This window comes from Aythya ferina, assembly GCF_964211825.1.
Source record: "Aythya ferina genome assembly, chromosome: 4".
NCBI classification, from domain to species: Eukaryota; Metazoa; Chordata; class Aves; order Anseriformes; family Anatidae; genus Aythya; species Aythya ferina.
Window position 1 is genome coordinate 61686075 of NC_140300.1, and position 14840 is coordinate 61700914.

Here is a 14840-nt window from a genome sequence, read left to right on the forward strand (position 1 = left end):
TGAGATTAAATAGCAATCTGCTTATGCTATGCAGGCAACACAAATATATGGAGTGGTTCAAATGTGCTCTGTACGTCCTTTGATGTTCTTCCTACAAAACATCTGAATAAAAAATCCAAGCTTTCTGTCTGTTGTGATGTCTCGTGTCTTCATCACACTGCTAAAGACAGCTCCTGAGGTTTTTAATGTGAGAAACAAACAATCAAACCTTCAAAAACATGCTGACCTTGAATAGGCTTTAGAGAGAACCAAAAAGACAGACAACAAGCAGACTTTGCTATTGTTTGTGTATGACTTTCAAGGGGTAAAGTCCATGTCTGTATGCATTTGTGTCACTCCCTAAGCAAGAGTTCTCGTGAATCCTGAAAATTCACGTCACAGATGACTGTTCAGAGAACGTTAGGACTGCTGCTATTTGCAGCAAGCAAACCTAATCTACTTGAGTTAAATTGTCACGAGCAACTTACAAAAACCAGTACCTTAGGCACTCCAAACATCATTTATTTTCAGTCAATGTAGTACTGCAAAGCATTTTCTTCTTGTCCACGTAACAAAAACCAAACCCCAAACGGGGTTGTTGAAGCACATTAGTGCTTCCTTTACCAGTCCTAATGGCTAAACACATTAGGTCTGGGGTAAAGATAACCTGCACATATTTGGTGCTGTAGCTTTATCTCAAGTCTGGCTTGCAAACCTTTGTTTGTTCGCATTTTATCACATAGATAGCAGCCTGCCCAGCAGCATCCCTCTATGTGAGATGAAGGCTTTATGTGGCTGATATTCTGTAATGAGTTGCTTTCCTTAATTTCTTTTGCATCTAGCTACATTTCATTAAATATTGTTGGAAGCTTTTATTAAATGTAGAAGCTCACTTTCCTCTCACTACTTTCCTATTTCCCACCATTCTCCTCTGGGATCTTTCTTTTATCCCTTCTCTTGCACTGGAGACAAATTCTTTGTCTTTTACCTTGTCATCAGCTGGCCAAAGAGCAGAGACCTGCCACCTTTGGGGACTGGGAGAATTCAGGCAACCTCTAACTGACTACCCACAAAGCAGTCAGACCTCACATTTTTTTCTTTTGCTACTTTCTCAGCCCATGCCAGCACTGCAGGGGCAGCTGGGACTATGTTGAATCACCTGAAGGATGGGCTTTTAGCTCTTAATTGTAATTTTTCAGTCTTAAGTTTATGGATTTCCTGAGCTTTAAATGTGCATGAAGCGTTTGAAGAACCTTGGCAAGACGGTATTATGTGAATGTAATACCTCTTAAAGTAAGTGTGATATAGTATTCCAAACAAGGAAAACATCAAATACCCCTGAAAATTCCTTTTAAAAGGAGAAGAAAAGCTGAAAAGGCGTTAGGAACTTAAAAATAATGGAGAAAGAAACCATTAAGCTACACTGTGAAGTATAATTTTGAAATATATAAAACACTGGTGGCTGATTCTTAACTTTTTCCGAGGTTGATCACTTCCTCCTTCAATAACTGATGACCTTCAATAAGAGTAATGTGACCAATGTCCTTTAGGATTGGCTACATGAACTGGGTGTCTCATGATTCCTCCTGCATGTGAAAAAAAAGTCACGGACGTGAAGAAGCAGCTCATTTTCTCTTTTAGCTTGAGAGACCTCAAAACTTTGCAAGAAATGTCTTTCACTCATTCAGGCATTTCCCAAGGAAATATTAGGAACTGTTGAATTTTGTCCTGGCTATGACACTGCTGACTTTGAGTACCTCACTTCTGCTTGTAAGCACATACAGATGCATACATAGATATCAATGTTTTTATGTACATGCACATGTGTGAATACATATCCAGACAGAGACAGAGTTTTTATCACTCCCTGGGACTCCAAGGTCTGCAAACTTGATTTTTCTTGTTCCCTTTTCTCATTCCTTTTATTTTTTCCCTCCCAAGTAGACAGTATAAACCTGAGAAAAAAAATCCCTTTAGACCAAAGAGAACCAGTTACTTCACTATTTCACATCAGCAAAACTAAATTGAGATGTGACAGAAAAATGTTAGCTTGAATTGAACATTTGTTCAGTCAGTACTGATTACAATTTACATGGATCTTAAGTAAAAGCCATTTGTTTTTGGAAAATACTCAAGCTGCAATCAACTGCATTTGCAAATATCCTCCCAGTGGATACAAACGATCTACCAGTTCAGTATATGAAGATCCAGATTTTGTCACAAGGCCATTGTCAGTACCTGAAGACGCTTCATGTAAACGACACAATACAGCCAGCAGAGCATGAAATATACTCCAGAAAACAGAAGGGTGTCTGAGCCCTTCATGCCTGCCCTATTCAGACATTACCCCTCGGATGTTAGCCAGTTGTTCCAACTTAGTGACTCATGCTGACACCTTTTGTTTGGCTAATGACAGCTCCTCAGCTATGCTGATCTTGACCCAGATTCCTCTCTGGCTGAGCATGGAAATTCAGGACAGAGCACTCCATGAAGTGATACCAGCTATCACCTAACTGGCACAGAAAAAGACTGTTTGGACATGCCAGCACTAGGAAACATACAGGATGCATCTCTATTAAGGTCTTAAGACCATAATTTTAGATCCAAACGTCTGTGATTCAAAGTGGACATAAAGTTCTGTGGTTTGACCCTATCACAAACATTTATTCTTCATACAGAGGGTATTGGCAGATTTTGTGTAGCTGAGTTAAGCGCAGCACACCACCAGACCCAGCATGCAGGCATTGCTACTCATTACCATTTACAAGGCCTTTGACAGACAGGGAAATGGATGTGTGAGGAAAGATCACTCATTCAGTGATAACACAGCGGTTGCTGCTAAAGAGATGCAGGTGAAGTGGCTGCTCTTCCCTGTGGATCGCACCCTGAGTGCCATACTGATCAAGCTGCTCTCTGTCAGCATGGCAACTCTATCACTTACCTGTGGAACATTAAACAGCTCTAAACCCTGTTGTGGCCAGTGGAAATCTTTCTGCTGTCACAGTGACAGTGATAAAACAGAGCAAATGAGGCAGGAGCTATGTACAGAATTGCCACCCTTTTGAAGGGAGGCCCAGGTACGTTAAAGGACAAAGGGGGACTGCCTGTAAATCTAAACACGATTCCTGGACTGCCAGGTGGCAGGATAGCAGTGGAAGACATTTGGATAAGTAGTTCACATACTTGGATGCAATAGTGACAAAGGAGTCATAGAAATGTTTGCAGAAAGGAACAAATGATTGCCCTCGGGCTCATGCCTGTGTGCTTAAAACAAGGCTACTGCCAAGATCAGGCCGTAGGCATTCAGCTGGAGATGTGAGGGGGGTGGTTGTGGTACCCTGCAGGGCAGGAAGGAGGGAGTGTTGTGTCTTGCCTACCTGCGGACGACTAGCTTCAGTTTCTTGTAGGACCCTTTCACCAGGGAGATGGCCTCTCTCCTGGAGCTGCTCAGTTCCACCTCATTGATGTTCACCACCTCATCACCAGCCTGCAGCTTGGAAGGCAGGGAGTCTGCTTTACCTCCCTCTTCGACCTGCACAGGAAAGAGAGAAAGCGATGGTGAGGCACGCCTATTTGGAAGCAGTAATTGCCAGCAAAACGGTGATGGAACATCTGATAAGAGCACCCCAGCATGAGCCCAAGGGCCAAGCCTGGATTAAAAGACCTTTGATGTGATTTTCTGGTTCAGGCTCCTCTGCATGATCTGACTGCCCAGTTAACAACAGCTTGCTGCTTAGAGGCCAGCAACAGAGCAGATGCACACAGGTGTATGCAGTTAGTAACATGCAGCAGCTCTGCAGGGTTTTTCAGCTAGGGATTTCAAAGAACAGTATAAAAGGAAATAGAAAGTTATTTTAATTTTATGAGAAGGTAAGTATCTTGCCCAAGGCTATGCAGTGGCAAATCCAGAAGGAGAATCCTAGGGCACTTTCCTCTTGGTTTTGTATAGTCCACTGTGTATGTTGTGTAGTCTTCCATGCCCATTGGTTCTCCATCAGTGTGCCAGCAGCAATGCACCAAGTCTGCACAGAAATGAGAGACAGGGCAGAGGAGAAGGAAACAGGGCCCAGAATCTCGGACTCCTGCCCCTGTGCAAAGTGAGAGGTTCATACTGACAGAGCGATACTGAGTATTAGCAGAGGACAAGGTTACATACATACAACACACTGAATCCTGAGCTTCTGCAGAATGAAATGCAACCAAAATAGCTTTTATTACAGAACTTGCCACCACAGAATCTGATATTCAAAGCACCCAGCAGTCCATGTTCAACAGAAGCTGTAACTGGTGTTAGCAATTGTATCGTGAGCCACAATTAATTACAACGTCTTATGGCACCCTGGAAGTATAACCTCTTCTGTCAGTCCTTCACCTTCCCAGACATCACACCAAAACAAAAACTGGATTTAGACTCTGATCTAGTGAGCAGACATAGTATTTGCAGGGGTGCCACTTTCTGAGAAGTGAAACTGCACGCACACTTCTACAAGCTACTTTTACTTCAAGCCACATCGGGTAAGGTGTAATTGAGCCACAACTCAAACAAGAAGCTCAGCTCATGCAGACACATTACCCAGACCTTTTACTAGTACATTAGTTTCAGTGTAAGTGGTGATTTCTCACAGGCTAAGCCAGTCTGTTCTTCTGAAGAACAGTACTCCAGCTCCTGTATTTTGTAACACTTAAAATCTGACTTCCACAAACATTAGCTAATCAGTTCTCCTACCTCCCTACACAGATAGGTAAAAATCATTGGTATTCATCCTACCAGGAAGTCCTTCCACTAATGAATGATTTTTTTTTCTTTTCTTTGTGAGAATGGATAAAACCACAGGAATGAGACTTCATATAAAGAGTCTTGTATCACAATTACCAGGAAGGGCAAGAGATGAAACATTAGACCTTGCTGCCAGCACAAATAAATAACAAACGAAAAAATGCAATGCGGTATCGCTCCAGTTTGTTGCTGCTTTGAAGAAACACAGGTGGGTAGCATTTAAACTAAGTAAAATAGACTGGGACAATACAGGTTAGATTAACCTGCAATACAAGAAACAGAAGGGAGTTTGTTTATTGTCTCTTCTTTTTTTTTTCTTTGTTATGTTAGATCACATATAATAGAAAAAAGGCATTCTTGGACCAGTACAAATTTGTACTTGTACCTTGTAACAAATATCATCTACTTCAAAGGCTGAGACACTCATCAGAAGCATTTGTATTAACTTCTGCCTTGAGGAACTTTGGCCATAAAAAACTGCCAGTTGAAAAATCATGATCTGTGCTTTATTCTCTACTAAGTCCCGATTTTATTTATTTATTCTGGTTTTTAAACTCCACAGGATCACTATTTTAGGGTTCTCTTTGGAACCATGGGGGCTAGATTTTTGTTTTCCTCTCTTTTTTTTTTAGTGAAAATGGGTATTTGGATTCTTCCATAATTACCATTATAAATAACCTGAAATCAAAGGCCTCAACGAAACACTAAAATCCACAATACTCCTGGTAAGGTTGCTAACATTATGAACAGCTCTAAAATAAATCTGTCTTTGACAACTGATGTGTTCCAGCTTACGCTTATGCCAGGGGCTCTTAAACTGCAGTTTGCAAGGCCATGTAGCCAGCCACAGCAGTATATTAAAGAAGGCCTTCAAGGAGAGTTTGCTAGCCTGAGTACAGCCATCTGCAAGTAATGCTGAGGTTGAGAATGATCTGCTTTGCTCCTGTATAACTATCCACAAACAAGATCTAAAACACAACACGCTTTTTGTGACTAGACACTTTTGATGGTAGCATCAAAACTAAATTACCTGTGTACCTAGACAGAATGTAAGTGGAGATATGGATTGATTTTTTCGTTTGATTGCATAGCTATCTCATTTCTTAATAATGTTAGCCTCCTCTCTTGCTTAGGTACAGTTGTCTCATTTAATGAGCCGGGGTTCCCTGGATGCAAGTTCCCTAGAGGTCCTGGAGGAAAATACTCACAACAGCCCTGGGACCTGGCAATACCACTCAGAGAGTCACAAGGGTCAAAAAGACCCCAGGGTTTCCAGCAGAAGTCCAGAAACAAGGCACTGTCTCCCAAAGCAAAGTTCAGACGCCCCATGTTCTAACCTGGCCACTTCCTCTCTCTGAATGCCTCTGAAAATATTTGTGCATAAGGAGTGGTAATAATTCAAGGAAAGAACAGAATAATTCAAACAAAACACGCTGCAGTATAAACACAAAGCGCTCTCTCTAGTCAGTGTAACAATTATCAACAAAAGCAAACAAACCTCAGCACACATGTAACCTATTTAAATGATCACCTGCTTCACTGGCCGAGTCAAGGATGGGAACCTGCTGGTCTGTGATGCGCTGAGCAGCTGAGGACCACATGACAGAGTATGCCCGCAAAGCTTCGTGTGCCAAACCAGACAGATAAATATGCAGGCAGGCCACTTCTGCGTGTGGCTGCCCTCTCTGAACATCGGCTTGTGCTGTGGACCCAAGGTCCCAAGTGAGAGGAAAAGAGAAGAGAAGTCTTCAGCTGTCCCCTAAACCTCGAGTGGCTCTCAGTGCTGTCACAGCAACGGCAGAGCTAGCAGCACGCTCTGTTGTTTTCAGTGTGTCAGTTGCATTGGAGTAGATTGAACAGCCACAGTGTTGTCAAAATGACCCTCAGCAGTCACTTGTGCCAAAAATGGGATCACTGAGCTACATGACCTAGCGTAAGGGGTCAATCAATAGGCAGTAAGACCTCTTATGGCTTATTTATGCGGAGAGAAACAAGGTGATTTGGAGCCAGCAAGCTTACTTGGGCAGAGGAACATTGCTAAAACTGTCAGGAACAAGAGGAGCCAGCTGGGGACTGATGATTTTTGGCTGGAATGAGACAACCACTCTGCCAAGCCAAGTTATGAGAGAAGACTGACAAGCAGAGGGGGAAGGAATACCTAAGACACAGGTTGGCTGGGTTTAATGCCTGGTTTCACTGCAGATCTTGTGAGAGGAACCAGATGGCCAGATATGGCCACGTGGGGAGCAGAAATCCTCTCCTCGAAGTCAGTAGGAGCATCTGTACAGAGAAACATTCATCCGTAGAAAAGAGAGTCATGGTTTCTGTGCCTCGGCTTCCCAACTGTAAAATGGACACAACTGTTCCTACCTTCACCTGTCCCCTCTGTTCAATGTGTGATCTCTCTGTGGGTGGCGATGATCCAAATCTTGGCTCTCATTCCAGGGGCTGCCTCTGAATCTGCAGCTCACAAGCCCTGACCTGGGGAAGAGTCTTTGCCTCTTGAATCATGCAACAGAAAATTATCCCCTTCCAGAGGGTGTTCCACCAACCATCTCTGACAGTTCCTATTTCCTGTGAAACCCCATCCAGGTCCTCCATAAAGGCTGTGATTTCAGCCATCTCCTCCACACCTCACTCTTTCTTCTGCTTTCCACAAAGGTATCTAGCCAGTGCTTCCAGGTTCTTTCAGAAGGAGAAAACAAGATCTTCCCTGCCAAGCTGGCCTCCCCACACACTTCAAAAAGTCTCAGTAGTCTTCTCAGGCTGACACAAACCTAAGCCCGTTCAGCTGTCTTTATTGCAGTAAAGCCTACCATGCCCACTGCCCTTTCCCAAAAATCCCCAAGGCCACCCCTGGTTCCTGCTTTGCATTAACACTCCAGTCCATTTTCTTGTACTGGAGGAGGCTCCATGTCACTCAATAGATCATAGAGCAGACTTTGAACTCATCTGTTCTCCCTTTTTTTTGGCTTACTGTAAAAGCAAGATGTTGCTTAAGCAGATCACCAAGGATACATAAGACTTATTACTACTGTCTTTTGTTTGGTTCACTATGGTTACTGTAGGTTCAGAGAATGCTGTCTAACTGAGATCCTTTCTTGATTATTTTAAAGAGGTTTTCTTTATTTATTCCTCTTTTCTCTTCCCTTGCTTTGAGGAGCTTTTGTAACAACAAATTCTCTGTAGCTTTTAAGATGGATCATTCCACCTTTGTGTCTTTTGTATCAAGCACGATGCATGTGATTCCTAAACTGTAAACTTACTGGCCGAAGTTTCTTCATAAAAAAGAAGCAAATACGTAGACACACACACTGTATGCAGTTACACAAGCAAAGCTGTGCCACACAGCAGGTTAGTACCACTGCTGAGTGACACCGGGAGATGCTCTGGAAAAAAACAGTAAGGCAGCCTAGCCGGGTGTTGACAGAAGCAGCTGCAATCGCAGTGACAAACTACTGCCCTTTGTGTGTCACACACAGTAACGATGGCAAGGGAAGCATCACAAATGAACTGCTGGAGATGGCTGTCCAGAATTCCTGAGCTGCAGAAAGAGGTTTTATAGGAACCGATGGGGTGGCAGAGGAAGACATTTCACTCCCTGGAGGAGTTGAGAGAGGAAGCTTTCTCCACTGCATGGTGTCCGTGATTCACCCAGGAGCAGCATTACGGAAATTTGTTCTCTGCTTCAGAGCCCTTGAAAATCCTCCTTCTCAGCCCATTTTCATCTCCACATCTCCACTGCTGAAGCATTTGTAACAGCCAAAAATCTTTTACAAGAATTGTTTTTTTTTTTTTATTCTTTCCAGTGGGATGATGCATCCCAGCGCACCTGGGACTCACCTCTGCCTCGTCCCTCACTGGGTTAGCAGCACTGGTACACCAAATTTGGCTTGCTCGGTAAACTTGTTGAGTAGCTGATTAATATCAGTTTTATGCGGGAGACGAGTTTTTTAAGCCCCCATGGAGTTCAGACAGGGCTCTCAAACCTAACAGCAGAGTTGCAGAGCTACTGAAAGACTCCAGAGAAGACGCTGCTCCCATCACTCAGACTTAATGCCGTGTCACAGTCTGGGGGCAGCGCGCGTTTCCCATGCAGCAGAGAGAAATCCTGCCCCATTGTCCCCAAGCCCTGTGTCAGCGTGACAAAGCAGTTCATACGATTCAATCAAAAACCAGTTAAGTCTAAGGTCTCCCCCTGGAGCCCTGTCTCTGCTGGATATCCCCATCCCTGATGCAGACATGCATCAAGAGAGAATTTAGCTACTGGTGTTTACTCAGAAGTGTTTCCAAATTAGTTATTGTTTTATCCTGCAGGGAAGAAAGGAAGAGATTTTTTTCTCGTAGTGCTCTGGATTGTTCTACAGTAACATTACTGCTGCCAAGTAAAAGGTTTGGTGGTGGAGAGACTCATTTATTCCAGGTAGCTGTACAAGGTTCACGCAGAATGAATTCACCTCGGGAGCCTGAATTTTACTCAGTGGAAGAACAAGTTAAACTACATGGTTCTCAAGGGTTAACGGTGCTAAGAAATCTTTTTGGCACTTCCCAAGAAAATCTGTTATTTAACACAAGCAAAACAACATACTTTCTCCCCCACTCAGTCTGAACCATGTTAATGAATACATTTACTTGGCTTGGAGCAAGACTCCTAGCAAGGAGGACTCCAGCCCTTGCCATTCACAACTCCAGCACTTCTGGCATCCTCAGGCTTATTTTCCAGATACTACATCAGAGAGGCACCACAGTAAACCCAGAGGGACCTCTGCTGTGTTGGCAGTGACAGTCACCAGCATTGATTTTAGCACTGCAACCACCAGCAGAGCAGTGTTTGACACCATAAAGCTGCTCTCCCACTGCTGGGTGGCCAAAGGTAGGCACTGCTCTGAGAGCAAGGCCAGCCGTGCCTCAGTGGGACAGAGGAGCTTCCCTCAAGACAAGGTCACTGGAGAAATTGCTCCTCGTCCCTGTGGCTTTACTCCTCTCCTAGTCCTCTGCTCTGCTGCCTGAGGCAATCCTTATTTTGTCCATGTCTAAGGCTTGCCCTAGGAACACTGGAAAGAACATGAACCACACATCTTTTCTTCAGAAGAGGGATTTCAGGCAAGCAGGCTCCATTTACCAAACCTGAAATCTGTCCAGGATGCCGAGTGAAAATGCTGTTATGTGTCAGAGCCTCTAGTACAAAGGGGACCAGGACCTCACTTTTTATGGATATTCCCCCAAGCCAAAATGAAGCAGCAGTGGTGCTGGTGCCCCTCCAAGTGCTACAGATCCAGATGGAAACCTGCTGCCCCTTGCTGACTGAGCACCACCCCTCCTCTCCAGCCCCATCTGCACGCAGCAGAGAGCATCACTGCCCCGTGCTGTCCCCAAACCCGGCCCAGGAGTAAGGCAGTACCTGGGCTGCCTTGTCCTTGTCCTTGAACCTGGATGGTCTGGAGACAGCACTGCAGGCGAAATGCTGGGATGCTCCTGCTCCAGTGCAGACAGGAGCTCCCTGAAGGACCAAGACCTTTCCCCGTATGATTACGGAGTGCAGACTGGCTGTGGGGAGCAAAGCAGTGACCCAGCTGCGGAAATGCCATGGTGCTCCAGGCAGGCTGGGTGCAAGTTACTGACAAGTGGCCAGGATTCAAGGTCATTCCTCTGACTACCCCGCAGGCTCCAACACTTCCACACCTTCCCATTTCCTGCGCGACTGTTTCCTGTCCTGGAAGCAAGGTTAATCTCAGCAGTCAGCCCCTCAGCAAAAAGTGGAGAGAAGTGAATGGAAACCAGATTGCTGGCTTCAGCTGCAAGAGATAAGAAGACATGCGTGGATGAGTTTGTGTCTGCCTCCTCTCAGTGACTCTGAATTCCTAAGCCAGCAGAGGAAAGAAAGCTTAGCTCTTAGATAATTTTGGAGCTTCTTAAGCATAGAGCAGGAAAAATCAAGTTTTCTTTCAGCTAATGCACAAAGACAGACGGAACTCCACTACAGCTTTGACTTCAGACCTTTAAGAAGCCTCCAGGATCCTTTTTTTTTTTTTTTTTGTAACAGGAGGCAAAACTAACAATAAATCTTCTCCACACCCATCCATATATACAAGGCAAGGAACTGATCAGTGTTTGTACATGTATAACGTGTACAGCCCTGTCAGGTCCCTCTGCTAGCGGTGTGGTGCTAACACATTAGCATGGACAGTTCCTGCCCCGAGCCTTACCGTGTGAATGGGCAGGTCAGACAGAGAGGGACGGGAAACAGAGATGTGGAAAAGCTGTGTCAACAGCAAACAAGACAGCAGCAAAGCCCGCTCACAGCTTCAGTGAGACATCTGCAACACATGGGCTGAGCCTAGAGGTGAGGAAAAGCAAGGGCACCTGCAGAAGAGGGGAAAAATCAGCTCATCTGCAGCCAGCATAAAGCCAGCTGCACCGCTCGCTCCCTTCCAGTGTTAAAACCCGAGGGATTGCTTTCTCCTGCTCCTTCTCTGCTTCCTGCGTGAGGCCAGCTTTTATCCCAGGAGGGCGTTGCCTGCAGAACACACCCTGCCCGTGCACATGGCAAGCAGAGAGAGCCTTGCTTCTTTGTTCGCTGTTTGGTTTTTGCAAACAAGCCATTCCACGCATTCCACAGAGGGTATATTACAAATACTGGGGCCTGGCACACGCTAACTTGATCCTGTTTGGTCTGCAGCGATTATCAGGGCGATATCAGCTCAAGGGGCTACGAGAACTCCTTCCCTGTTAACTCTCCTGCAGCTGACGCAGTTTGCCCCTCTCCAGTGACTGCACGTACCTGAGAGTTAATGTTTGCTCCACCATGTGAGAGGTAAAAATAGCCATCTGTCTGAGAGGCTGCTGGAAAGGTCTTCTGCTTTGCTCCTAAACACACCCAAGATTTCCAGTCAGGAGTCCTTTCCTTGTCCTGCTTTGCCATCCTGTCCCCAGTTTCACAGCCGTTTCTCACACATCCCACCACCTAGCAAGGTTTCACTGAAGAAGTCACCAACAGCAGGCTCTAGAAGTACAGTTGATGATATATATATTTTTTTTTCCACTCCATGATTAGACAGGAAATTTCCTACCTTGATATTTTGCTTGTGTGAATTCAAAGCAGAAACTCTAAGAAAATCTGCCCTGCAATTGGGTAATTCTAGAAATCACGTAAACCTGAAACTACATGATTTTCTGGCTACTGGAACATGTAGTACTAGTCTCTCCTGGGGACAGGTTGTTGGACCCAGCATGGCCAATTATTGCTTTTGACACTTCCCACTTCTCTTTCCCTTATTTCCATTCCCTAATATTAAACACTTTCATTATACCTGCTACTGGAAATAGCAGTAATAATAGTAATGACAACAGAAATAATGAGAACCTTCCTTCCATTAGTTCATTTGGCTTTCTGACAGCACGGAAAGGCAGCACAAAGTATTGCTTCTAAATTAGGGAGAAATAAAAACAGAAGCAATGTTTGTGTAACTTTTTCAGGGTCACAGAAAGAATCACACATTAGTGCTGGAGTTGCACTCGGTGCTGACTGCCAGGTCACGCCATACGGAGGCCAAATGAGACTCTCCCCCCTTAATATTTGTACCATGTCCCCAGCATTAAGCCGCTTTCCCTCACGGCAATTTTCCCTTCCTACAACCAAGAGGAACTGCTTTTGGACATCCTGCCTCCTGTACCTCTGGCTCCTCTCATCTCTTTTGTCTTCATTCTTCTCTATTTGCTGTGGCTGTCCCCTCTCCCATTGTGCTACCATTTTCCTTTCTTTTGCCCTATATTCCCTTCACCATGCTCCTCCTTTCTTCCCAAGCCTATCAAATGCAAACTAATACCCACTAAATGTCTGTACTTGTCTGTATGTGAGAGAAAAAAATGATGCAGCACAGCCCGATGAACTGACTGGAGCTCTAGCAACGCATTCAATAGCTGCCTAAGGAATTTAGGTATTTGTTTCTCGCTCATTTCAGTGAGAATCAAACAAAAATTTTCAGGAACACTTTGAAGACTGAAGCTTGGAGCAGCCGGCAGCAATTAAAACACAGCTCGACAGCGAGAGCCGTGTCCTTTAGGGCAAGAGAGCAGCACTGGCATCCCTAGGTAATGAGAAGGAAATGCTAAGGCGCTCTCCCAAAGTAGCTGGGCAAGTTCATCCCAGCTTGGCGCGCTTTGACTCGATGCCAGGTCACACACACTCCACAATAACGCAGCAAGATCTCCCCTCGGACCAGATAATGGCAACAGCGCACGGCTCAGAGTGACGGTGCCGGTACAAAAGAGGAATTTCACGGTCCAAGCCATTGTCATCACATCACACTTGGCAAACCCTTTCTTTATTCCCCCAGCCTCCCATAATTATTAAAAAGTCTTCTCAAGTGAATTTAGTGCCCATGAGAGATGCCAGGCTCATAGCCTTGGAGATTCGTTTTCTTTGCCTACAGATCAGTTCTCACCCTTCCTCCCTGACGCCTTCTCTCCTCCGCATCTCCAGCGTGTTTTAGTGCGTCCTGGAAGGAAAAGCCTCCTGGAAACAAAAGGAAGACTCCTTCTCTGAGACCCTAAGCACTGCTGCCGAGATGGCCAGCCCCAGAGATCCAAGTGCAGCAGCTATTGTTTAAAAATGGGCATTCATGAGGCAGAATGGACTGCTTCTGGTCCCCCAGGCACTGAAGCACAGGAGCATATCAGACACTGGCACGGCTATCTGCGGGATCAGTAACGTGTCAGGGGGGTCTAAGCAGGCAGCACCTGGTGCCACCATCTACCAGAGCCCCCTCACACCACATCAACCCATGAAAAGAAATCCCTGGCAGCATTTTCCATGACACTACCGTAACTCCAAATAGTAAAGAACTGCCATGACATACTTGGAAACAACTGACAGCAAAGGAGGGAGGAGAGAGATGAGTTCAGCTTCATGCTGGAAGAACAAACACCCTGAATTTCAAACTGAGCACGTCCTTCTGACAGCCACCCCCTTTCTGCCAGGACAGGCAGGCTGAGTGTTTGAGAACCTCTCCCTATGAACCCATGTGAAAGTGTGCAGTCTTAGCTGTGCATGTTTTCCTAACAGGGTCATAATGGGATGTCCAAATTTTTTTTGTTGTTGTTTCTTCTTCTTTTTTTTTTTTTTTTCCTTTTTTTTTTTTGTGTGTTCTTACCAGGAGCACCAGGGAAACAGAGGAATAAACTGCAGGGGAGATGCACCGCTTCGGTTGGTTTGTTCACATCCCTGCCTCTGCAGCCGCTCTCCTTGTCCCCTGCTGCCACCCCGCGGCAGTTCCAAGCTCAAAGGACAATTGCTTTTCTCCGTGCTACCATCTCGTTTGCAGCTGGTGGGACTCAAACTGTGAGGGATGCTTTGCTAATGATGGGCTAAAGCAGCAGCTCACATAGTGTTAGTGAGAAGAGGAATGAAAAGCTGTCAGGTCAAATCCAAGCCTAAGTCTGAATTTCCCCCTCCAGACCTGTGGGTAGTTCTGTTTTCAGTAACATGAGTTATGCACTAGCTGAAAGCTCATCTGAAAGGTCAGTTACTGCTGTTGTTGTGGAAATAGGGCGGTTGCTGCACTTAAGCTGGGCTGAGTATCTCAAAGATTCAAAGGCAGATGCGTAAACGAAGTTTATGGTGTGAAAAAGTAAGAAAAAAATGTTCAGCAGTGGCATTTGGGGTCACTTCTTAATGTAGACCTTGAAGAAGCAGTCAGACTCACCAGTGAATGTTACAGCCCTCTGTCAAGCTACGAAAGGAGACAGAAGGGTACTGACTGCCTCAGCCTCTGTCTCATACCTCCTTATCTACCCACTCCTTCAGCCATGACCTCCGCAGCCTCTCTGCAGCTCTCTACCATTTTTGCTGATAGGAAATGGCTGACAGCATGTTCTTTGTCATGTTGTCCTCAGAACACCTCAGGCTGCTCAATTCTGCATAACAGTCAAGTTAGTAAGCACTGAAATCATTTTGCTTGGGCTCCATGTCAATTCTTCAACCAGTGGCCAAGAAGCCAAAGGCACCACCAAATGCCCTGCCCACATGTCAACCTCAATGTCTTCAACCTGCACATGCAGGGTCTCTTGCCAGCTTATGGCAAAG

At 45.2% G+C, this 14840-nt stretch overlaps 1 protein-coding gene across 2 annotated transcripts in view; it reads right to left on the reverse strand.

Moving 5' to 3' along the window:
• The window catches only part of SHROOM3 (shroom family member 3), a 144905-nt gene that overhangs the window by 95732 nt on the left and 34333 nt on the right, over positions 1-14840 (reverse strand). The window contains exons 1-2 of one of the 2 annotated variants that reach the window (XM_084519285.1): positions 6094-6153; positions 3357-3511 (exon numbers count right to left, since the gene is read on the reverse strand). In XM_084519285.1, the coding sequence (XP_084375411.1) occupies positions 3357-3511; positions 6094-6138 (200 nt within the window). In that variant the 5' untranslated portion in view covers positions 6139-6153. Of the gene's footprint in view, positions 1-3356; positions 3512-6093; positions 6154-14840 lie in introns of those variants that run through there. The other variant, XM_084519284.1, reaches the window with a different exon arrangement.